Source organism: Tricharina praecox, assembly GCF_024521635.1.
Source record: "Tricharina praecox strain CBS 144465 chromosome Unknown BZA05scaffold_55, whole genome shotgun sequence".
Lineage (NCBI taxonomy): Eukaryota > Fungi > Ascomycota > Pezizomycetes > Pezizales > Pyronemataceae > Tricharina > Tricharina praecox.
In genome coordinates, this window is record NW_026250457.1 from 1 (window position 1) to 23,648 (window position 23,648).

General features: G+C 52.6%; 8 protein-coding genes across 8 annotated transcripts; 3 read left to right on the forward strand and 5 right to left on the reverse strand.

Annotated features, from left to right (window-relative positions):
* Nucleotides 1–928: 928 nt before the first annotated feature.
* Nucleotides 929–1,636, reverse strand: BZA05DRAFT_413480 (thioesterase superfamily protein). The gene has a single exon (XM_051485191.1). The coding sequence runs from the start codon at nucleotides 1,603–1,605 to the stop codon at nucleotides 1,057–1,059; it is 549 nt and encodes a 182-aa protein (XP_051334633.1). The 5' UTR covers nucleotides 1,606–1,636; the 3' UTR covers nucleotides 929–1,056.
* Nucleotides 1,637–3,124: 1,488 nt separating this feature from the next.
* On the reverse strand, nucleotides 3,125–3,721 carry BZA05DRAFT_449638 (uncharacterized protein; the record flags this gene model as incomplete). Its single annotated transcript, XM_051487384.1, has 2 exons — nucleotides 3,125–3,545; nucleotides 3,606–3,721. 2 exons carry the CDS (start codon nucleotides 3,719–3,721, stop codon nucleotides 3,125–3,127), a joined length of 537 nt encoding a protein of 178 aa, XP_051334634.1.
* Nucleotides 3,722–4,504: 783 nt separating this feature from the next.
* Nucleotides 4,505–5,312, reverse strand: BZA05DRAFT_422934 (uncharacterized protein; the record flags this gene model as incomplete). Its single annotated transcript, XM_051485841.1, has 4 exons — nucleotides 4,505–4,760; nucleotides 4,865–4,937; nucleotides 4,977–5,198; nucleotides 5,240–5,312. 4 exons carry the CDS (start codon nucleotides 5,310–5,312, stop codon nucleotides 4,505–4,507), a joined length of 624 nt encoding a protein of 207 aa, XP_051334635.1.
* A 3,356-nt stretch (nucleotides 5,313–8,668) lies between these two features.
* On the reverse strand, nucleotides 8,669–10,644 carry BZA05DRAFT_422935 (uncharacterized protein; the record flags this gene model as incomplete). The annotated part of the gene is made up of 5 exons (XM_051485842.1): nucleotides 8,669–8,880; nucleotides 8,934–9,262; nucleotides 9,514–9,603; nucleotides 9,718–10,201; nucleotides 10,554–10,644. 5 exons carry the CDS (start codon nucleotides 10,642–10,644, stop codon nucleotides 8,669–8,671), a joined length of 1,206 nt encoding a protein of 401 aa, XP_051334636.1.
* A 1,063-nt stretch (nucleotides 10,645–11,707) lies between these two features.
* Nucleotides 11,708–13,311, forward strand: BZA05DRAFT_449640 (uncharacterized protein; the record flags this gene model as incomplete). Its single annotated transcript, XM_051487385.1, has 3 exons — nucleotides 11,708–12,082; nucleotides 12,172–12,800; nucleotides 12,849–13,311. 3 exons carry the CDS (start codon nucleotides 11,708–11,710, stop codon nucleotides 13,309–13,311), a joined length of 1,467 nt encoding a protein of 488 aa, XP_051334637.1.
* Nucleotides 13,312–15,073: 1,762 nt separating this feature from the next.
* On the forward strand, nucleotides 15,074–16,625 carry BZA05DRAFT_413506 (O-methyltransferase-domain-containing protein). Its single transcript, XM_051485192.1, has 3 exons — nucleotides 15,074–15,408; nucleotides 15,487–16,020; nucleotides 16,070–16,625. The coding sequence occupies exons 1-3, from the start codon at nucleotides 15,166–15,168 to the stop codon at nucleotides 16,565–16,567; spliced, it is 1,275 nt and encodes a 424-aa protein (XP_051334638.1). The 5' UTR covers nucleotides 15,074–15,165; the 3' UTR covers nucleotides 16,568–16,625.
* Nucleotides 16,626–18,067: 1,442 nt separating this feature from the next.
* Nucleotides 18,068–19,940, reverse strand: BZA05DRAFT_422937 (uncharacterized protein; the record flags this gene model as incomplete). Its single annotated transcript, XM_051485843.1, has 4 exons — nucleotides 18,068–18,348; nucleotides 18,406–18,640; nucleotides 18,726–19,699; nucleotides 19,793–19,940. 4 exons carry the CDS (start codon nucleotides 19,938–19,940, stop codon nucleotides 18,068–18,070), a joined length of 1,638 nt encoding a protein of 545 aa, XP_051334639.1.
* BZA05DRAFT_230354 (kinase-like domain-containing protein) lies at nucleotides 19,928–22,372 on the forward strand. The gene is made up of 4 exons (XM_051479806.1): nucleotides 19,928–21,046; nucleotides 21,101–21,481; nucleotides 21,535–21,604; nucleotides 21,666–22,372. The coding sequence occupies exons 1-4, from the start codon at nucleotides 20,244–20,246 to the stop codon at nucleotides 22,218–22,220; spliced, it is 1,809 nt and encodes a 602-aa protein (XP_051334640.1). The 5' UTR covers nucleotides 19,928–20,243; the 3' UTR covers nucleotides 22,221–22,372.
* The last annotated feature ends 1,276 nt before the right edge of the window (nucleotides 22,373–23,648 follow it).

Consider the following 23,648-nt stretch of genomic DNA (forward strand, 5'->3'; position numbering starts at 1 on the left):
TGGCGTGGCGCCAATGGTCGTGCTGGCTGCTCTGGCGGCCGCAATTGGCTTTTGGTTGTGGTAGAGGGTTCAGCCAATCCACTAACGCTGCCTTCTCCGTCCAGTTCCCGCAACGCCCACTTCTTCTTCCAGTCCTAAAACGGTGCCTTTTTCCTCCAGTCCCCGTAGTCCGGACAGGACTATTTCGAACACCGGCTTAACCTATCTTTGTCGAACCCGCTCACTACTGGCGGCGGAGAAAGTCCATACATTATCTGACTGTGGCTGTGACTCGACAACAGCAGAAAGTATGATCTAATGTCAAAACACAAATGATGAAACAATGACCACAAGAAAAAGAAGACAGTTTCTAGTTGTAACTACTAATCCGAGTCGTATTCGCTATCGTAAGCGTCGCGCTCCAACACGATCTCTAGCGCAGCTACCGCCGCCTCGCCAGGCAGTTCATTATACACCCTCTTGCCCCCAGAACTTGACGCGAACACCGCCTTCATCCGCCAGCTGCGCGATGAAACGATCCAGCTGCACAAACATACCCCTATCCACGACGGTCTCCTCCTGCGGGGTACGTCGGCGCAGTTTGAAGCCTTTCTTCTTCCACTTCACGATCCTGCTGCTGACGCCGGCGACCGCATCGGGGCGACGAGAGAGGCGCACTGATCTGGGTTCTGTAGTCGGCAGAGCCCATATCGAGACCCGATCGATGGCAACGTGAGCACCCTGAACGGTGGTTTGGATATTGCCTGCCCGTCAAATCGGAAACCTCGCGTGGATGGTGCCAGCTGCGAATATCACTCGAGAGTAGAGAGCGGCTCCGCCTAGGTATCACATGCTATTTCTTGTAGATAATTGAACCGACAGCCGAGGAACCCTAACCCAGCAGCGCCGGCGATCGCCGCAGTGGGCTCCGGGAAACAGCTATTCCTCGAAACGAGTAGCAAAACGATCAACGAATTCTATTAAACCTCTATAACACCCGCGGACGACTACTATGTATACTATGCACATGCGCTGGGCTAGCACTACATCCCAGAAAGACAGGGCCCCCACCCAGCTCTACAGCTTCGCCTTTTCCCGCACCTCAACGAACAGACTATCCGCCTCTGCATAGACACCACCTTCGCCGTCCTCGACAGTCCCACGGATAAACAACTTCCTCCCCTCCCTCCTAACCAACCATCCGCGACACAATACCACACTCGGTGTAGGCACAGGCTTACGGAACGTAACGTTTAGGTACGCCGTGAAAGCGAGCGCAACGACCGCCGAGCCCGTCGCCATATCCAGCAGCGTGCTGACGATGCCGCCGTGCAGGATCCCGCCGTGGCCGTTCATACCGGTGCCGAGCGAGACGAGCAGGCACGTCACGTCGCTTGACCCAACGCGCACGCTCGCCAGCGCACGGATTGTCTCGCTCGTCTGCAGCGTCACGGCTGTGAGCGAGTCTTCGCGCCCCGGTCCGGGCTTAGATTGCTGGATATCGCGGCCGGTAAAGACCGATGTCGTCGGCGAGGTGAGCAGCGCGTACGCCCACGGTATCGATACGAAGTCGGGGTGGATGGCGGGGGCATGCCTTGCGGGAGGAGTGGGAGTCGTGGTCTGCATCGCGGCCGGAGGTGGAGGTGGTTGGAGTGCGGTTGTGGGTGACGAACCGGACCCTGGCCGGATGGGTTTTGTGCTCTGGCGAGCCGAGGCACGATTGCCGTGTAACCGGTGCACCCCGGTCCCTGGTGCCTGAGTGAGGGATGACTGGTGCGTGACGACACGTGACGACACAGCAAACGAGGACACGCGGGAACCCATACTCGAACATTCGTTTGTTCGATGCATCTTGGAGCCGCATGGGGACACAAATTCTCAAACCTCCGATACCAACAGCGCCGCGACGGATCGTGATAACAGCCTGTTCTCTCTGGGAATCATCTTGATCGAGTTGGCATTGGGAAAGACTATTGAAGACCTCCGATCCTCTGAAAAGACCACCCGTGATTTCAACTTCCAGTCACGTGACTTTCTGGACTACACGACCGCGTTGGATTGTCTCGGACATGTGTACTCCACCCAGGGGGCCGCATACGGAGGCGCAGTAGAACGTTGCATCAAAGGTCTAAAATTTGACGAACCGATTCGACAGGACTTGACCGACCTTCTCTATAAAAATGAATTCCAGGCACAGGTTGTCTGGGTACTCGAATGGAACTTAGAAATAGGTGTACGACGTACTTCCCCACCTCCAGCTCTCCTGCTGACGAATGGGCGATAGATATTCCTTGGTCACTCAGCTTGACAAGCGCTGATGTTTCCCATGTGTCCGCATGTCATGATTCCGCTCGATTTACTGGGGCGCGCGCCGGGGGGTGAGGGGGGGGGGGGGTCGAAGCGCCCAAGAAAGGAAATACTGGCTAGCGAGGTTATGGTGTATTTCATTCTGTATTTCCTTGTTTCTGATTCATATTTCTTTGTTGGTTTTGACTCCATCATTGTTCTGCAAGACTGATGTGGCGATCGTTTCTGCTCGCATCGTTCAACTCCTCTGCTCGTCTTTGCTTTATTAGCGCAACCGTCGTTATTTTCCTACATCGTCAGCCCTTGACACCCCCGCCATAGTTTCACGGTATATACTTGTTTACTTTGGATTCGCCCCAAAATTCATCACATCACTGCCCTCGACTGCTTCCCCGTGATCCGTAATCAAGCTGTGAAAACTTCTATCATGGTTTTTTTCGGTCGAGTTCCAGCAACTGAACCCGCTCCAAGATCATCCAATTCAGCCCTGTATTTTGCCGATCTGAGTGGCTTAGGTACCCGCCGCCGTAAACCTCCGGTCATCAAATGTATATCCCGCCCCGGGATTGGGTTATGATTGCATACTCAGGTCCGTCCGTAAACCGAAGTTCACCATCGCACAATCCATACACAAAAGCCCTCTCTGCCCCGAGGCCTTGTCTTCACGCGCCGCGGCAGAATCATCTTTTGCGGTAGTCTCAACTTGTCGCGTGACCATCACCCGTCCGAGAACGGACCGTCTACTTCACGAATAATCCGTGCGGTACAGGGCATTCCCAGGTAGTGGTGCCGCTTGCGGGATGCGGGAGCAGGTAAAAATTATACAGACTCACATAACCTACTCGCGCTCGACCTCTCGGTGAAGAATGAAAATGTCCTTTTTGCCCCAAGTGTTGCCTAACCACTGTGTAGTATGAAGTTGCATGAGAGCGAGCGCAATCTGGACACCCAATTTTAGCGCCTCGACCGGGTGCAGTCCACCCGTCTTGAGAACAGCATCAAGTGGTATCGCTCGTATCTTTTCGAAGGGGAATGCGATCACGGTGCGTGGCCGTAAGCAATTCCAGGCGACGTTTCTCTCTCCCAGAAGTGCACCCAAAGATATCGCCGACGCAGAACTCCCATTGAAGCTTTGGTGCACCGCTTGCTGGATCACCGAACACAGATTTTCGATTGCCTTTTCCTTTCCACCAGACGGTATCGTTGGTTTGATGGTGGCTGTGACGGACTTCGCTTCGTCGGGGATGTTGTATCGGACACTGTTACGGTGTTTGGGGACAAGTCAGCGAGACTCGTAGAAATCCATGGAGAAAAATTACTTCATGCGTTTCGTGATAGCGGTTAAGGTATCGTCGGAGATATTACGGGATACTGGTTCCCGGTTCGGCGTGGTCAATGGCTCAAAGTCCAGTTGTCCCCCAGCCAGTGCTAGCATCTGAAAGTTCATCCTCAAAGGAAAAAAATAGTTCGAATGTTGTGGGCATTGGTACTTCCTCCGTGGCCCGTCCACGTACGCTAGGAAGCCGAAGGGCTGCATAGTGAGGTTGGTCGCAGTGACACAATCTGATATCCTGCAGGTTCTCCTGCAATGATTTGTGAAGATTGATCGCCAGTTCTCGCCGTTTATGGTATACTGTCATCGAGTCTGCCGTTGTTTTGGAGAATTTCCGAACACGAGCGGCTGAAGGGAGCACTCTCGCAAGTCGTTTTAACTGGTCGTTTATTACTTTGATCTCTCCAATGTTTTTGTCGATTCACTGCTTCTTTAACGGTCAATCCGGTTAAAGTGGCGTTCTAGGATGGGGGCATACCGATGATTTGTAGTCAACCCTGAGCTCCTTATGTAATTCCTTCATAAGTGCGCCCATTCGTTCCACGGTTTCGCAAAAGATAGTAGCATGTTGCTCGCCCCAGCAGTTGTGAAGGTGTTGTCTGACTCTGGATTCATCCCTTGAGCACGAGAACTGCGCCGGCGAAGAATTCTAGAATGCTCGTATGTAGGTCGTCATTGGTGGTGTCAACCTTAACACCGCCGTCAAGAACCCCCTGAATAGTCACGCGGTCGTGGTCGAGGACCGCCCTTCTTGGTTCAACCAGACCATTGGTACTCATCCCATGACCGTCAACAGATAGGTGGTTTTGCCCGTTGCACAAGTCCATGCAACAGACCGGAAGCTCAAATATGGATAAGCTTGATATTTCATCGGCTGGGGTCAGCTCAGAGAGTGTCGTCCCTCTCGTAGTTTTGGTGGCTGAGCTGTTTAGGGAGACGGTGGAGGCACTCTAGACTCGGAGCTTCCGATAAGGTCTTGATTTTCGCAAGTCTGCTTCGAATGACCGTTGCCTTAGTGTGCGGGGACCAGCCGTAGTCGTGATCGAGATCGGGTCGCCATCCGCTGGCACCTCGTCCAAGCGATGCATAAATCCCCGAACCTCCACCGAGGTCGGATGGGTTGACTTCAGGAACCCAAGAACTAAAAAATGTAACTGTGCCGAGTCTCGGGCTGCATCGGCAGAAGACTAGCTGGTCATCGTCAATGAAACGTGGATAGCAGTGGGGAAACTGAATTCAACTCACCAATGGATGGTGTTGAGCATGAGGGTGAGGTTGATCTTGTGTCTCCCCAATTCATCCATCAAGGCGACGATATCTGATTCGCTCCATCCCTACTGAACTTGGGACCATGTACGGCGCAGACTCCAATCGGCATCAGGATGACCCCCAAGCGCATTAATCTTCTTCTCCAGTTTCGAGTAGACAAACATGCACCCCATCAACAGGGCCAGAAGATCGTGCAGAGATATCATGGACAACCTTTCCTGGTCAACGGAGGCGCTAGCTCCATCAATGAATTGTTGGATCCTCTTAAAGATCAATTCCATGGTGTGCATCTCGGTGATGACCCGCTCAGCTGATTCCGGTGCGTTGATACCGTTCTTTAGAAAAGCATACATGACGATGCGATCTTTCCCGAGACTGTGATGAGGCCCACTACAGACGCAGCAACCGAGAGAGGGTCAGCCATGGTGGTCGTACGTCGATGGTGGTGTACACGGTGGATGTGAATGATGGTGGCTGGTGCTCGTCGAATCCACTTGATCACTTGACCAAGAGGTCTACGACGATGATGCGGTCTGTTGTATTGAGCAACAAAAGGACCGACAAGACGAACACAAGAGCAACAACAGAAAACATTTCAACGTTCAGCAACCGCATCCGGTCTTCTCTTCGTAACAACTAGGTCCTATACCAGGTCCCACCAGGTCGCAACAAGGCCTCTCGCCTCTGGTACTCACCGATGCCGCCAACCTGACTGTCCAATCGCGCCCCGTAGCACCAATTTATGGGCCGGGAGCTTTCCTCCCGCGAGAGGACGATCACCTATACCTTCAGCATCAAGTTTCTTCCTTTGAAATACGACGGTGCATCGTAAAATTCGTCCTCTAAAATCATCTGATACAGCCGGAGTGGGATATAGGGCGAGGCGGGGATAACGTAGCCCGGGAATGGCAACGCTGAAAAGAAGGATGACGGTGAAGTTGAGGTTCTATTCAACTTCGGATTGCGGTCTTACAGTCCTTTTCTACTAGAATAGAGCACTGCAGACAAAGGGCCCGTTTGGATGGCCTCAGTTTCAGCAAAAACTATCAATTTTTCGAGAAACTGAGCAAATGGAACTGAGACCGTTTGGATGGCACAAAAACTTTAAAAAAAAAACCGAAACTGTGCGGCTCCAGCGACAAAACTGGTACTGACCTCGAAACTGGTACTGACCTCGAAAGGTCATTTCTTTGCCGCCACTCAGTATCGCATTTTAACTTCAACCATGAGAAAAAAGCGAGGCCATAATGTGTCCACTATTAAAGTTCTGGTGAAGACTATTTCAGACTTATGGCTGAGTAATCTGAGAACTGCCGAACACTCGGTTCACCTCACAGTTCTCCAGAAACTGAAACTGGACAGTATTTGGTGTCCCGGCGGGGAACTGAATTTCGCACTTAAACGTGGAACTGAAAACTGAGGCCATCCAAACGGGCCCTAACCCAGCGGCGCCTAGCGTCTGAGCTCCACCATTAGGTAACTGATAGGAACCCCCTACTTAATTTAGGTAGCTTATCTAATCAATCGTCATGATCTCATCTACCATCTCTTTCCTACAAAGCGCTCCCATTGATTGATTGATTGATTATCTATTCATACAGCATGGAACCCCAAGGTTATGGCTGATAGAGGTACCTACAATACAAAATTTTTGAAAAAGAATGCCACCACCAAATCCATACAGAAGTAACAGCAAATCCCTCGTCCTCACAATAGTTAAAAGTGAGCCTCCGAAGAGACTCGGTTTGTCGGGTTGTGCGCTGTAGCGGCTCGTCGTAGCCCTCCTGTTCTCCAAAAGGTACCTCCACTGGGTACTGCCCTCAACATAACCATCCTAGCGCACACAGCATGATGCTCGAAAGGAATCGTCGTCTCGGGGTTTGCGTAGCTGTCAAGGCCGGGGCCCGATGAATAGTAGCGAAGATATTTGGAGCGAAGATGGGATAGTCAAAAAGTCAGTCGTCGTGGTCAACGTTGTCCTGCGCAAAGATGCTGTGCGGGGAAGCGGTGGTAAGACTTCTCCTGAGGTTCGGACGTAGCACCCTTGATGATGGAGTTCTCCGATCAGGGACCGAGACTCGATTGACCTCTATCGCTTCATACTTATCGTCGTCGAATTCGTCTCGTCTGCAGCGTCACCGTTGTGAGATAGTCTTCGCGCCCCGGCCAGGCTTGGTTTGCTAGATCGCACGGCTGGCGAACACAGTGGTCGTGGGTGAGCTGAGCAGTGCGTGCGCTCATGGTGTCGATGCGAAGTCGTGGTGGATGGCGGGAGTGTGCCGTGCGGGAACCGTGGGTGTCGTGGTCTGCATCGCGGCCGGAGGTGGTGGTAGAGATAGGTGGAGTGCGGTTGTGGGTGACGAACCGGTTTTGTGGCCAGGCGAGCCGAGGCACGATTGCCGTGTAACCAGTGCACCCCGCTCCCCGGTGCCTGAGCCAGTGATGTCACGTGCTATCACGTGATGATACAGCAAGCGAAGACGCAATTTGGGTTGCTGACTGGACCTGGTGAGGAGATCTGAGAGGGAGGATTGACTAGTAGTAACTCAGGGGAAGATCGCGAAGTATGTTCCATTGCCCGGAATGGCGTCGTGACCAAAAATTCGAAAAGTATATCTTCGGCGAGACTACTGGTTGTTATAGTCTAAAGAGACCGTGCGCGACAACTATCAATATTATCTCTCTCCTGCTCACTCTCACAGCGAGACCGCACACACCAATGTGGGTTCTTATTACCAAGCTTCCAACTCACCGCACCACCATGTCACTACACACCGACCACTGAAAATCACGTGCGAACGGCCACCGAACGGACCACGCCACGCCACAAGGTTTGGTTCTTGCGCTTGTTGGGTAAGTCGACTTTGAATTGACACATGTCGTTGCATGGTGTGTCAGCAACGATGAAACACACCTGATTGAATACTACGTGTATGTACAGAAAATGAAACGGAAAACAATGCGTGAAACATTCCCTGCAACGGATATCCGGCGATCAAATCGCGCTTCTGAAGTGTTCTCGTATACACGATTCCAAAACACGCCCGACATCGCCTTTTAACTGTCGTCGTCTGAGTACCTATTCGCAATCATATAGACTCAGATCGGACTCAACTATGTTTTGTCCCTATTATCTTTGCGCTTTCGGGTAACCTAGTCGCTGTTGTATGAGCTTACACGTTTTCAATAACAATAACCTACTACATGTTCGTATAGATCTCCGAGTAGAAGCTTTCCCAGCTGGTGGTAATCCTCAGTTAGACTGCGACACCATGGAGACGGCGAAGGGGGAGATATACCACTCCCCAATGCGATCCACCATCATTGCCGAGATCTTCTAGGTGAGAGTCCACTTAGTCAAATAGTCAGCGGAGCCTACCCTACTGAGAGATTCAGCTCACCTGGTAGACAATAAACAAACTCGCCTAGTACGGGGTCTTCATGTAGACTATCTAAGAGTCTCTTGGCGCCTGGATCGTTTCCAATTCTGGCGAATGTGAGAGGGGTGGCTAATGAGGTCAGGATTTGATCTTAGGCTGTGGCACCATCGAGCTTACCGTCGATACTGTAATCGGATTTGTGTAAGTAAGCTAGGTTACTTTTGATAACTTCCGGCAGAAAGCCTTGGCGCTCACACTCGATCTTGGAACTTGTCAGTACAGTCTTGTACAGAGAGCGATGAGCTTACACTGCCATCGGTGAGGACCATGGCCAGTAAAGGCCCTTCCATTTCCTTTTTCTGAACGAACGATGCCAGTATTTTATTTTGCAACTCTGTACCTATCTCAGACCTCCGAACTGCAGATTCGCGAATATCCGGTCAAGACCCTCCTCGGTGACGTTTTTTTGTCCCTGCTTTTTATTGAAAAACCGGATGGACACAATTCTCTCCGTCCGGGCAAGCCTGTACACACTTAAGACTGCTTCAAACGTTTTGCGCAAGATCCACCTCCGCTTGCCACCCTCTTCGGACTGCATTGAGTCACTGTCGTCTGAGCCGGGGCATGTTAGACAGTCCTGCACGAAGGGTGCCGACGTTACTCACCAACCAGAATGACCAGATCGTACAGGACTAAAAGCGTAAATTCCTCTGCCATTCCCGGGCGACAGCCTTGTACGATTAGCTTGGCGATCATATTGGCAGCTTTTTTGATGGTATCTGTGCCAATATTATAATCCGGGAAAAAGGATTTGGCTTTGGTCAATCCAGGCTTCTTCTGGAGGAATTCCCTCAGGATATTTTCGCATCTTTCGAGCTGTTCATTCTCTTCGCCCGAATGCGATCTATTCGCTTCGGACTCCAAATTGCTGCTTCCCCGGAAATCACGGTTGGATTCGCCGTCTGATACACTGGTGTTGTCCTGTTGGCGTGACCTTAGGACCAATAGTGCAAGCCGCTGCATGTGACACGCCAAATGTTGTCGAACCGGGGGCCACCGGAACTTTTAAGACATAAAGCGCATTGCTGCAGACCCTGTATAGGCTTTTCGCACTTGGACAAGGCATTTCCCAGACCCGAGTGATTCTCCCGTAGGTGGTTTTAGAAATCCGGCTGAGAACGTGAAACAAAATTGCACGGCTTGCAGTACCATTCTCGACGATGGAATGTCCCCTCGTGGTCGTACCATTCGTGTCGGCTGGCGAAAAGGTGATTTGCCCTGTGGCAGTTCTGGAAAGTGCACACATAAGGACGTAGATCCTCGAATACGTGCCTCCTACATAGTGTCAAGACCATTATAACATGAGTTATGTTTCTGTATAGAATGGGGCAGTAGGGGAGAGGGCATGCGCAATGCTAAAGCAGGAAAACCAGAGTGATTTCGACTTACGTCCAGGATATACGTCTAGAAACGGCTATGATTGCGAAACAACATGGACACTGGAACGGTTCACCTTCACTCTTTCCCTGGTTGGGGATCCTCGGTACCCGAATCCGGAACACTTGTTGTGAATGGGCCATCGTCGATTCTGCCAGGGCAAAGGATGTTTCCGTACAGCCTGCATCCGATTGAGTGTCAACAGCATCTAGTTGGATGTCGTGAGCCTGGGTGACCATCGTTTGGGTCTCTGCCGTAATGCCAGGCAATTCCGCGTTGCCAGTATCGTCCCCGAAGATACCGGCGTGTTTCTTATCGGATGGGATGCCTCTCGGTGCGCCCAAATGTGGAAGGGTATCATGCTCTTCCGTCGCTGGTACATGCCATACTTCAGGGGCTGCGATCTTGTCATGATGCTTCTCATAGTATTCCATCAACTGGCGACGGCTAGTGTTCACATTACCGAGTCTTCCGATCAAGTAGTCGGGAATGTGACCTGACGTGTCCGAGTAATAGTTTACCAGAGCTGTGTCGAGTGGCCGAAATTCGGACATATCTATGACCGAGCACCTTTCAAGTTTATCGCGTGGCGCTGGGTTCTGGATGGCGACAGAGAATCGGTATAGGCTCGTCATGATGTGGTTCGCTTCCCATATGCACCCCTCCAGCTTATCTTTGAACTTCGGGAACACAGATTGCTCCTTTGTCGGTCCAGCGGGTTGTTCTTCCTCGTCCGAGGAGTCCGGGTATAGCTCCGTATCGTCCAAACTGGCGCCGCCCTAAAGTATAGGAATGGCTTGTGAGGGGCGGGTTAGCTAGAACACGTGCCTCCTCCTTGCATAGCTCACCTTCCTGGAGAGCGGAGTTCAAGGCTTCGAGCAGATCGATCACCATTTCCTTCAGTTCGGTCGATTCTCGCAGTCGATAGTCCAGCGACATCTTATCCTGCCGATGGGCACCCGACGTAGCTGTCCACACTCTGAACCTTCCCCTTATATCGCCCAGGATCCGAGGAACATTGCTCCCGTCCAGTAGCTTGAAAGATCGCACACAGGCTCGATGCGCGAATACAACATATTTGGAACGTGCATGGCCGCTACCTGCGGGTTCAGATTCCAAAGCTTCAGCACTTGACTTCCGCTCTGCTTGGGCTACCTCTGCACACGGTATCGGCGGGGGCGCTATCGACGGTAGCTTAACGGAGGCTGGGGCATTCGATAAGATTTCCCTAGTATTCGGCTCGTCGCGGTTCGCGTCAGGAGGCTGAAGCCCCTGGTCGCATAGCCAACGATTGAAGGTATCATCTGATTGTTCAGGAAAGCCGAAGTTCAACCGCTTGATTGCGGCCACTGTGACGGGGGGCGGTAATGATGCGGCCGAAGGCGTCGAGCTCTCAGGTTGAGAGGCTCACTATTCGTAGATGATCCTTCAGTTAGTAGCGAGAACATTGAGTCAGATATTAAATGAGGTGGTGGCGAGGAGGTCAGCAAAAAGTTGAGGACGATATCGATCGCCCAACTATTCAGCAGTAGGTGATGGTGGGACGATAAAAATGAATGGACGGTCACCCCTTCCCGTCCACTCCCCCTACTCCCTCCACTCCTATGAGAGCGAGTTTGGATGCTCAACCCTGCTCCCGCTAATAAGAATATCCAATAACGCTCGTTAGAATGAATCTTGGGCGAGCTCGGCACGAGTCCGTGCTCGTTGATCGAAGCGGTGCATGTACCGTTCCATGGAACTCAGCTCTGCAAGCTGCCCCGCACGCCAAGGGAAGGTTTTGTCGGGCTCGTGCGGGGTCGCAACCGCGACAGACCATACTTTTGTAAATCCGACAGTAGGTGCGTAGTAACGACTTACTTACTTACCTCCTTGCCTAGAAAACGCCCACTTTTCCGCAGACAATCACTAATCCCAATCCGACTCCCGCCACAACTCCCCGCGCAAAACCTCTAGCTTCCGGCACCAAGCACATCTTTCACACTCTCGGCTGGAGAGTATCATGGCCGAAGTAGCTGGTCTGGCTTTAGCCATATTCCCGCTCCTAGTAAAGGAGATCTCTGGTTACGCCAATGCGACTCACATGTTCCAGGATGTACTGCGGTGGCGGCGGGGCATGAATAGCCTTCTCAGGGAGCTGAAGGCCGAGAACGTTTTGTTTCAGAACACTTGCGCAAGCATGCTGAATGGAACATTCGAGGCTGAACAGGCGGTGGAGCTACTGCGAGGTGTGGGCTGGGATGACAGTTTTAAAACACATCTTCATGACTGCTGGGGCGAAAAAAATGCATCGGTTTTCATTGACGGCATGGAAGCAATGGGCGTTATTCTCCGGGAGTTTGAGCAGGATCTCGGAATCCTTGACGGCGTTTTACCAGTGTGCCAAACCCTACTACTACTATTACTACTACTCCTACTACAGCTATGAAGTAATTTTGAGCGGACTGACCACTGACGAAGTAATAGGTCGACAAAGACAAGTACTCTAGAAAGATGAAATGGAGCCAGATAGAAGCTGTACTACGACGGGACGATCGCCTTGCAGGGATCAAATCAACCAACGGCCAGCTTGAACGTGTTGCGATGCAGCTTCCTGCAAGTATTCGAAAATTTTCAAAACTTTCGACAGCGACGACAGAGGACATCCAAGCACGCGAGCTTGCGATCAACCTCCACGCAGTATTTAAACAAAAACTTCAAGATACCAGCTCGTATCCTTGCAACGCCCCTCACAATGCAACTCTTCGGCTTCCAAGGGTCCGCGGACTGGCAAAGGAGAAAGGACTGATGCCTATCAGATTCGAAGTACTCTTCCTCTTCAACGTCAAATCGTCTGATGCCAGCACTAGCTGGCGAGGATTAGATTTTGAGCCACTTGAAACATCAGATTCGGAATCAATGGCGCTCCAAGCCTCCTCCAATGCCGTAGGACTCTACCCAACGGAAAATTCAACACCCGAGAAGCCCCGGGGGACAGGTCGGAGGCTGATCAGTAGTATGGCAACAATTTTATGTGCGCGAACCAGCGCCAGCCAGACCAAGGTGCCCGGTATAGCTCTCTCTCCTTCACTGACCGCCACCTCGAGAAGCGGAAAGTAATTTCTCTCCACGGATTTCTACGAGTCTCGCTGACTTGTCCCCAGACACCGTAACAGTGTCCGATACAACATCCCCGACGAAGCGAAGTCCATCACAGCCACCATCAAACCAACGATACCGTCTGGTGGAAAGGAAAAGGCAATCGAAAATCTGTGTTCGGTGATCCAGCAAGCGGTGCACCAAAGCTTCAATGGGAGTTCTGCGTCGGCGATATCTTTGGGTGCACTTCTGGGAGAGAGAAACGTCGCCTGGAATTGCTTACGGCCACGCACCGTGATCGCATTCCCCTTCGAAAAGATACGAGCGATACCACTTGATGCTGTTCTCAAGACGGGTGGACTGCACCCGGTCGAGGCGCTAAAATTGGGTGTCCAGATTGCGCTCGCTCTCATGCAACTTCATACTACACAGTGGTTAGGCAACACTTGGGGCAAAAAGGACATTTTCATTCTTCACCGAGAGGTCGAGCGCGAGCAGGTTGTTTCAGGTACCCGCACCATCGTCTGAGAACCCATACTCGAGCAATCATTCGTTCAACGCATCTTTCACCCGCATCCCGACACATCATCACCACCCCCGGGTGCCGGGAGCTTGGCGGATCACCATTATAGCTTATTCTCCCTGGGCATCATCTTGATCGAGTTGGCATTGGGAAAGCCGATTGAAGACCTCCGATCCTCTGGAAAGATTACCGGCGGCCCCATCTCATAATCATGTGACGATCCCGACTACACGACCGCGTTGGATTGTCTTGGATATGTGTACTCCACCCAGGCTACCGCATACGGCGGCGCAGTAGAACGTTGCGTCAATGGCTTAAGACGTGCCGAGCTGATTCGACAGGACTTGGCCGATCCTCGCTATAAAAATGAAGTCCAGGCACAGGTTGTGTCGGTATTTGAACGGAACTTAGAAGTATGTGTACGAGTTACTTCCCATTCTCTAGGTTTCATGCTGAAATAAGGGCGGTAGATATACCTTGGTAACTCAGCTTGAACTGTGCCGATGTTTACTCTCTATCCGCCTGTTATGATCCCGCACGATTCACCGCAGCGCGCGGGGGCGGAATCTTGCCTAACCGCCGGAGAAGGGAGCTGCCGAGCAACAAAGTGGGGATGAATTCTATGTTACATTTCCTTGTTTCTGATTTGCGTTTCTTTCTCAGTTTTGACTTCATGATTGTTCCGCAAGACCGATGTGGCGATTGTTTCTGCTCGCATAATTCCTCGATTCCTCTGCCTGTTTTTGCTTTCCTAGCGCATTCGTCGTTATTTTCTCATCGTTAGCCCTTGAGATCCCCACTATAGTCCTGTGGTTGATTATACCTTGTGAAATGACACAAAATATTCCACAACTTCGAGACCGAGTGATGGTTGTGATTTGTTGGAGACATACTTTCTAAAACCTCCTCCGCAGGCAGGATAATCGGCACGTCATCACCACCTGACGGAGATACGACAGGCACAAGAGAAGACTGGAGAGGCACGAGAGACGAGTGAAAGGCTGGGTGGACCCACACACCAGTCTGTTTCGGATTAGTGTAGCTGGGCGCCACGTCACGGGAGCTTAATCAGGACTCCACATGGAATTTTCTTTTGAGTCCGGCCTGGTGTTTGCTGCCACCCTGCACCTAACGTAGCCGAGCCGGCGCGGGCCGAAAAATCGAAAGCGCGAGCTTAGCTTGAACTGTCAACTGATCGTTCACGTGGCGGTATCGGTAGCGACCGAGACTTATTTAGCGGATATCCGCAAGACTTGGACAAGTGGAAATGATCGAGCCCAGGGAAGAAACAGGCTGATGCTGCAAAGTGACCTACAATTAGGACGATACCTACGGTTCTCAACGACGATTCCATCGATGGAAAGAGAATTCCAAGAGGCCTGGACAGTGCATAATCCGAGCCCATGCCCCTCTCAATCATTCGTATCATTTCAGTGCGCCGCCGGGTGACCCCGCTTGAAGAAAGTTGGAGCGCACTGTATGTCAGGCTGCATACACTGGACGCACGAAGGCGGGGTAAACGTGGGGTACTTCTTGGAAATGCAGGCTCGTTTAAATCCGTGACGCCATTGGCGCCGTTGTCGAGCGCGCGCTGCACGTAGGTGTATGAGGTAACTGCAGAGCGCAGCTGCCCCCGTCTACCGTGTGATCGAGATGGGGGGAATCGCGGGATCGCAATTTGGGGAGGCATCGGGCGGATATTGTAGCAAAAGGAATACAATAGACGGTATTCCGGGTCCGTGATGCAAGATGCGGGATTCCGTACATCTGCTGGACTCTGGGTAGCTTGAGGAGTATTCACTTCAAATACGCTCCTATGTATCTCAATCCTAGCATTATCCACCTCAATAGTAGCAACAATGTCTCTCACTGCCCTTGCCAAGGAGATCCTCAAGCACGCTCAAACCCTCGATGCCTACATCGAGGAAAACGGGCTTCCGGAGCCGTCGTTCGACTCTTCCGGGCCGCTTGATTTCCCGATCGTCGCGAGCACCAAGACTGCCAAACTTCTAGAGTCTCGCACCGCGTTGATGGAGCTCAATAAGGAACTTTCAGATCTTGCTGCCGGGCCGACCCATGCGGTTGCAACAGCCGCGTTGATTGTACGTACATACGGCCTTCACATTTTTCATTCATCTCCTCGGCTTAAACCCTAATCACTCTCCTCCCTTCCCTTCTAGCCGCAATTCGAATGCATGGCCCTTCGCGCCGTCAATGGTTTCAGGATCCCCGAAGCCGTTCCCATCACCGGCAGCGCCACATTCTCTGAGATCGCTGCCAGCACCGGGGTCTCTGAGGAGATCGTCACACGCATCATCCGCCACGCCACCACGATGCGGATCTTTTCGGAGTCCGACGGCAACGTCTCACACAATGCCGCCTCGCGGGCACTCCTAGAGAATTCCCTGTTGCGGGACTACGTTACCACCGCTCTCAACACCGGGTTCCGGGTGGCATCGAACTTCCAGGAGGCGGTGGCCAAATACGGAACTGTGGATGAGCCCACGCAGACAGCATTCAATGTTGCTTTCGGCACGGATGAGTCTTTCTATCAGTTCATCCAGCGGGATGAGGAGAAGGAGAGGATGAAGGCGCTTTCCGGGTTCATGGGCTTCATGGTACAGCAGGGTGATACCGGCGGGAGGACCCATAGTCCCGAGCATCTTCTCGATGCGTTCGACTGGGCCGGGATCGGAAATGCGCTAGTCGTTGATGTGAGTCTTTACCGAATGCACCGTACAGTTCCTTACTGAAACGCTCCAGGTCGGCGGTTCCCTCGGCGAGGTCAGCGCCCTGATCGCCGCCCAGCACAACAACCTGCGCTTCATTGTCCAAGACCTCGCCCCCATCATCGCCCTCGCAGAGCCGCACTCACAGATAGCCTTCGAGGTCCACAACTTCCTTACTCCCCAGCCCCCGACCTCCGCCGATGCCGACGTCTTTCTCCTCCGCCACATCATGCACGACCACTCGGACAAACACGCCGCCACGATCCTTCGCAACATAACACTCGTGATGAAGCCCACCGCTAAGATCTTAATCGTAGATTTCATCCCCTCGGCCGACGCACCGAACGTCGTCCGGAAGGCGAAGGGAACCGGCGATATGTTCATGATGGCGTTGCTGGCTGGCAAGGAGCGTGAGAGGACGGATTGGGAGAGGCTTCTGCAGAATGCAGACACAAGGTTGAGGATTATGAAGTTTACAGAAACGGCCGGGAGTGCATTCGGGGTTGTGGAGGTGGGATTCGCGAACGAATAGCGGGATATTTGGTGGAACAGATAGCTGGGTAAATAGGAAATCTGCTGCCATTGATTCATTCGTGTGACCCCGTATCGTTGCTTTCATCGCCTATAGCTCTGCTAGCCTCAATGGAAATGTATGGGTTCTCAAAGAATCCCCCTACTCTAGCTCCCCCTTAGCGATATGATTTGTGATGTCAGAACGGTCAATATCCGGTGCAGATCCAAATTTTGTGATTCAATTTTGACTATATTCCCGATTCTCAATCGGGTGCTCACTGCTCAGGCACTTCTTGGCAATCCCAATCTTCTCCAAGGTAGTTGGGCGGCTGGAATGTTGTTTTCTCCAGCGGCTCATGCATAGGGCACTCAGCTTCTGTGTGTAACCGTGGGGGTTATGTACGCCGGTGGAGGAGCGATTGAGTAAGATGAAAACGTTATCTGACGTAACCTTGGAAGAGTAACGGCGAAAATGAAAGATGGTTATGAACTTGATGTTGTATTTAACCTCGAAGAGGCATCAAGTATGGCTCTCCTCCGCTGCTTACAACGTTCGGTGTCACTCGATCCGGCTAGAGTAGTCTAGCTGACACCGCCATTTAGAACCACCGATCGGAGTCTCCCCTTATCTTATCTGATCATCCATCCAACCTTCGTGGGCTTCCTCGCTCGGAGCTGGCAGACGACACGATCCCTCTAGGTATACCACCACGGGTCACAGTTCCATCCGCAGTAAAGGGCACCTCTATAGTAGCTAGCTTGAACTAATCGCATCTCCATTCGCGATCTCCTCCTTCCGAGGTAATCCGTCGCCTGTTCCCCTGCCGGTGCCGGTAGATCGTTCACCATCTACTATAATCTACCCCTAATCTCGTCTATTACATCTATCACATTCGTGCAAGTATCGTATCTGATCCTCCATCTCTTCCTGCCACTTGGGAAGTTGGGATGGCAGACAACAGGGGGTCTTGTTCGCGCGTAGCCGGGGCTCGGATATGTTCTGCCTCCACCGCTAATCCTTTCCTGGGCTGATGACACATCAAAAGTAGAGCCGCGTGCTCTAGGAGCTTGGTCTGGCACGGGTGACACATGCGAGCCTCTCGGTAAACTTTAAAGTCGATTTGCCACTAAATGAGGAGGCTAACTATAGTACAACGCCACACTTCCTTATGGCGGAATATTGCCTGGACTCTTGGAGCCGGACTGCCAGAATTGACCTTGTGCCGATGTAGAGTACCGAGGGTCGCGTGACGTCATTTGTGAGTGCCGGAGAGCGGAGACCTTGTCGAGACCTGGGTGGGACCAACTGATGGGGGAGTGAGACCTTGTCGGGAGCTGGTGAGACCAAGTGTGATGTAGGTGACGCGAAGTGTTTCTGAGGGGAGACCCGATAAGGTCGTTCAACGTTTAACTGATTGTGGTGTCACTATTTCTGGTCGTCCAGCTCCTCTTTTTCTCGATGACGGCACACCCACGAAGCCCATCAATCAACCCATATTTACACCCATCTCCGCGCCCGTCATATATACATCGTTATCTTCTCCAGCACCGAAATAACCTCCTCCCTGAACAATCTCTGCAACTTCAGATCATCCTTCGTGTCATGATCGACCGAGAAGTCTCCCGACAGACATCTCTGCACGATCGCAGTATATTTCTCGCCCACTTTGTCCTTCAATCTCCTCGCCGCGTGTTTCTGCAGCTGCTTCTGCACTCCGTGCGGATCCGTCGCGGTCGAGAACTGATTTTGCTCGAGTTCGATGGCTGGCTGCCACAATCCGATCTCTAGGAGCACAACGCCTAGGTGGTGGCGAAAGATTAGCAAGCATTCTCCTGGGAAGACACTGTGGCACACACCGAGCGCGTAGATATCGTGTATTTTGGAGAAGGGGCGCGATGGTTGTCCTTGGCGGTCGGGGTGACGGTAGATATCATTCTCGATGTCGTCGGATTGAACGCCGGCGGTGAAATCGTTTTCCGGTCGGCTGTACTCGAAGCCGAAGATGAACGGTTTATCGAATTCGATGGCACGCCGTTGGGAGTCGCTGGGGCGAAAGAAGACGATCTTTGCGCTGCGGAAGGATTTGTGTACCTGTAAGGCAGGGCGGGCGAAACCGTATTGGTCAATCAATCTGACCCGAACATCTCAGTGGGAAATGTTCTTGGAGGCAGTATACCCATTGAACCATATGCAGCTGAGCCATAGAGGATGCGAGGACCACCGCAAGTCGAAATTTATCCCCGAGAGACGGCCTGGACTTCCGATTCTTTAGCTCCCCAAGCAAGGAAATCGGCTGCGGTTCGTAGCCGGACGGGATCCTGAACAGAAACGCGAACCGGTTCTCGCTGGCAAGGTGAGCATAACCGCAACACTGTAGGACGCGAAAACTGGGGTCCTTGTCCTGGCTAAGCAGGGCGGCCAGTTGTCGCGCGCGAGCGACCACCGTCTGCTGGATTGCCTTGCCGACCGGAATGGTTTTGTATTCGAGCGCGACTTGCTCCGTCCCGAGCTTGCAGATGGAGACGCCGGTGTCGCGAGAGCGAGTCGACGCCGAGCTTCCGAGATCGTTGTCGAAAGTGATCGACCAAGGCTCGATCTCTAGCTTGGCTTGCTCCACCGCCGACTGCTCGTCGAGGGCCATGATGCGCAAGCGCACGTCCGAATCGAGACCTAATGCCTTGGCATTCCCGCTTCTCTCGAGTGTTCGGCAGTATTCGAGATCTCGACCGAGCGTTGACGAAAGTAGAAGAAGCTTTATCTGGTTATAGATGGCCGCGTTCATGTCGTTGAAGTCGGCCAGTAACTGCTCCGCTTTTTTCTTGTCTTTCCACGCCCACCGCATTTTTGCTAACGTACTGCTCGATGGAGATCGCACTAGTGACGACCGTCTGCCTGCGAGAGTGGCCGACAAGAATGTCGAGCTCTGCGACGGGCTGTTGTCCGGTGTGCTACCCCATTCGACTGAGTTGCGTTGGTAGGGAGCCGTATCCACTGCGTCTCCGTATCTCCCCCACACAAGGCGATAGACGTTTGACATGATTCCTTCGAGCTGCTCGAACATGTCCACGATCTCGGACTGGATCTCGGCATCGAATCGACTGAAGGGGGTGTCTTGGTCGTCCTGCGAAGATATCGGCGTGCTCAGTAACTCTTTGAGTTGACGTGTGCGCGTGAGCTCGTGGCGTGTGCGTAAAAACAATCGAGAAGAGTCCTAGCGGTCGGATTAGCTGATCGCCAACATACGGTTTGCAGCGCCGGCTGGCCGCGGGAGTGCGCGTCGTGCCTCGTCAAAGTCCTTCGCCGTCCGGACAAGTTCGGTCGTTAAGAATCCCAGCTTCAAGATCTGTTCGACGACGGTGAGTGAAATGGCCGCGACCTCGAGTCCCGACATTTCGTGCGGTATGGTTGCTGATGGGGTCGGGTGAAGTTGATGAACCGCACATCTCCAACCCCGCACGTGGGCTGGAACCTCGCCAGTGGCTGTGTGTATGTGCGGGGAAGTTGCGCGCACCACTACGCGCTGTTTGTGCGCGATCGGTGCGGCTGAGTTGGCCATCGCATCCAGCTCCTAAATCCGTCCACCGCTGCATGGTTATGTTGTGCGAACGTTTGCCGTCCTTTGCGCGTCGTCCGTTTCGCGTCGTTCTTTGAGAACTAAGTTCAACGCAGAGACAACTTCACCATCTGGGCAATCATGTCGACCATGACTGTGAGTTCGGCGGACACCGCGGGAGGGAGCGCGCCGACGACAGCACAGTGCACGCCAAGCGAGAGCAGGGATTTCCACAGCTTGCCTACCGAGAGTTGGGCGACTCGACTATCGCGGACGGCCATATCTTCTGTCGGCGGTTTCGGCTTCACCGCGAGTTATGCATATGATCGCTCGGTGCTGGGCAGTCTGGAGGAGGCGTTGCGGACACTGCAGAAGTTGAACGTAAAAAACTGCCGCATGGACGAGCTCGAACGACTGAACGCCATCGACGAGGGCGAGACATTTACGGTGGAGAGATGTGTCTACGCGGGGAATCCGGTAGCGGTGAAGCGGTTGAAGATGGGAGAGTCGGGCAACACGGATGCGAAGAAGCTCGGGAAGCGGTTGGCCAACTTACTCGTGGATCTTCGCATCATGCATCACACGCCTCTTCGGAGCCATCCGAACGTCCTCGACCTGATCGGTTACGGCTGGAACATGGAAGATTTGGTTCCCTTCGTGGTGGTCGACTACGCTCAGCTGGGGAATTTTAGGACCTACTTGAAGGACAGCGATCATAAGGTAGCCTTCATGGACAAGGTTGTTTTCATCGGGGACGTGGCGGCGGGTTTGACAGCTCTTCACGATTGCGACATAGTGCATGGAGATGTTAAGCTGGACAACGTGCTGGTATTCCATTCCTGGGATCGTCCCGGCGGCGCAATCGCGAAGATATGCGACTTCGGCCATTCTCTGATAGTATCGGAGTACGAGACGCAATACACGCCGTATGCCGGAACGCCTCTGTGAGTGGCTTCCGCTTCCCGCACCTCGTCCAGGGCTGGTCTGACGCTTCGCAGGTACAATGCTCCCGAGGTACCCCGTCAAGAGACTACCCAGATATCCCCCGAAAATCTTCACAAATGCGATATCTGGGCATTCGGACTACTTGTTTGGGAGATTCTGAAGGACGGCGGACGTTACTTTGATAGCCGGTGGATGGCCGATACCTCTATTATCGAGTCAGTTGGTGTTCCCGAAGAGATCGCATTTGAGAATTTCGACTTTTCGCTCCTTCGTGGGTACGCCGTGACCTTTCTCAGACAGATGCCAAACCAGGACTCCTTCTGTGGTGACTTCGCGAAGGCAGCTCTTCGCGCACTACTTTCCAACACACTCCAGATTGATCCAGTCGCTCGTCGAAGCAACCTAAAAGCATTTCCCATAATGACGGCGTGGAAGTGAGTGTCAATCTATCCTGCATAGGTAGTCCCTTACTAACTGACAATTCCAGCGTAACCGGACAAACGAATCTCCGGGCACAGCTTGCGAAACACGTGGGCAACTCAGACTTAACATGCGACGTGAGCCAGAACTACTTTTATTTAATTTTAAACGGATTGCATTCTGATGCCATTTGCACAGCTCTTCGACTACGACCACCTCCTATGGAACTATCAGGAGCAGATATTTCAAGAACTCGAGAAGACGTCCACCCGAGCGACCGCCGAAGATCGGAAGGGGAGCATGACTTTTCAGTTGGCATTATGCCACATCCTGGGATTTGGTACCTCAACGCAACTCGATAAAGCTGCCGAGGCCATACGACAGGCCCAGGAGCTGAGCCACCCCGTAGCGACTATCTTCGGAGAGCAGCTGTGTACCGGAGTCTCGGGAAAGCTCACTGAAACGTACTATTCCTGCGTCATCCGTGGTCTCCGAGCCGGAATGATTGGAGTAGCGCCTGGGAATGAGTTGCTTGACGCGCTGTTCCGAGCAGATGTCGCAACGGCGAGCCAGCTCCTCGATACTAGTATCAGCGTGCAGACTACGGAAGACGGTTGTTCCCCTCTACACATGCTCTTCGTCTTTGGTGATGAGGCACATATTATGGGTGCGAAAATGTTGGCAAACTGGGCGAAGGACACGCGGGCCCATATTCAAGATCCTACCATAGTATGGGACATCCCTATCCGCTGATTCGACTCCGTATTGCCTGGCCTAGGCGATTGATTCCGATCTAATCGCGAGGATGCATTCTGGAAAACACACAGTGCATGGTGAAAGACCGTTCGTCTTTTATTCTCACAATCCGTTCCTCGCCTGCACCGGAGTCTCATCCCTCAACCACCGCCCCTACCACCTCTCCCCGGCCCCCGCACGTGGAGGTAGCAAAACATATTTCCACATCGCCGCGAGAACCAGCGCAAACAGTCCCAGCTCGGGTTTTCACTCACGACATCGACGCCAGCAACATCCATCGAATGGAGGTCTGTCACTGCCGTTATTTCCGCGACGCGACGTCACATCGACAATGGTGCATATGGAAGATCACCGGCAGCGCTGGAGGCCCTGTCCCACGCCTACCCTCGAAACGACTCGGATGACGTATCCCTTCGTGCGCGAGTGACAGCCCGAGATCCGGTCGACCGCCGTGCGAAGGCGCCGATGTGGCACGCGGGTTCGGCCTTCGGGCGGGACTAGCAAGGACTTCGGTAGCTATGTACCTGGGAGTGCGAGGATCGTTTGTTGTGTCTTGCAGCCACGCGGCAGCTTGTTTTCGTAGTTCTTCAACTAGCTCGGTTGTCGTATTGAGCTCAGATCGTCCTGTATGTTGTCCTTGCATCGAATGATTTTGATTGTGTAATACGTATTGCACAGAAGTACTCAATTCGCCTGATCCGTGTTATAATATAGCTTCGCAGACTGTCACTCGACATACGGGAATTTTGACTACTATCATCGTTGTCGTGGCTGGCTTCATGTTGCCCATGGTTCGCCTCTTCGGCTCGCAGATTCTCATTATTGTATTCCAGCTGCTTCATATTTGGCATAGGTAGAGTACAAAGCTATCACTTCGTGTCTGCAGTGGCGGGTGGAATTGACGTGTTAAGATACGTACTGGCGCACTTCCGTGCGGGTCGCGCTGTCACGTGGTCCGCAAGGATTCACAGTAGAGCGCCCACCGAGACAAAAAGGTAGTTAGAGAAAAAGAGAGAAAAGGAGAAAAAAAGAGTGAAAACTATATAATGAAAAAGTGACCGAAAAGCAGGGAGCGCAAAAGAAAACGAAAATTGGGAGAGCATATGAAGTAGGTAACAGCGAGGAGAGGAGTTTGGTGGTCAGGTAATGGGTTTACATGTCACGAGAACTAACCTAATCCGGTACCGTGAAGCTGTTCCATCTCCACCATCACACCCACTTTTCCGTCCATTTCTCTGCGGTTAAAAACCTCTATCAGACCTACCAGCCTTTCTTCGTACACCTTTCATCACGTAGAGTACAACCCATTCCCGACATAGCCGCTGAGAGACCCATCTCCTGCGAAGAGGCGGAAGCTGGTTATGCAATGTTCTCCATCGTCCAGTCCGGACGGCCGAAATCTCGGACTTTCCGAGCCTGCGCCGG

What these genes read in the sequence shown, in the direction of transcription:
- BZA05DRAFT_413480 (XM_051485191.1), bottom strand. Translation starts at nt 1,605, where the DNA reads ATGCAGACCACGACTCCCACTCCTCCCGCAAGGCATGCCCCCGCCATC.
- BZA05DRAFT_413506 (XM_051485192.1), top strand. Translation starts at nt 15,166, where the DNA reads ATGTCTCTCACTGCCCTTGCCAAGGAGATCCTCAAGCACGCTCAAACC. An exon ending in TTGCAACAGCCGCGTTGATT is followed by an intron (nt 15,409 to 15,486) that starts GTACGTACATAC and finishes CTTCCCTTCTAG; the next exon opens with CCGCAATTCGAATGCATGGC. An exon ending in GAAATGCGCTAGTCGTTGAT is followed by an intron (nt 16,021 to 16,069) that starts GTGAGTCTTTAC and finishes GAAACGCTCCAG; the next exon opens with GTCGGCGGTTCCCTCGGCGA.
- BZA05DRAFT_230354 (XM_051479806.1), top strand. Translation starts at nt 20,244, where the DNA reads ATGTCGACCATGACTGTGAGTTCGGCGGACACCGCGGGAGGGAGCGCG. An exon ending in CCGTATGCCGGAACGCCTCT is followed by an intron (nt 21,047 to 21,100) that starts GTGAGTGGCTTC and finishes GACGCTTCGCAG; the next exon opens with GTACAATGCTCCCGAGGTAC. An exon ending in ACTCAGACTTAACATGCGAC is followed by an intron (nt 21,605 to 21,665) that starts GTGAGCCAGAAC and finishes CCATTTGCACAG; the next exon opens with CTCTTCGACTACGACCACCT.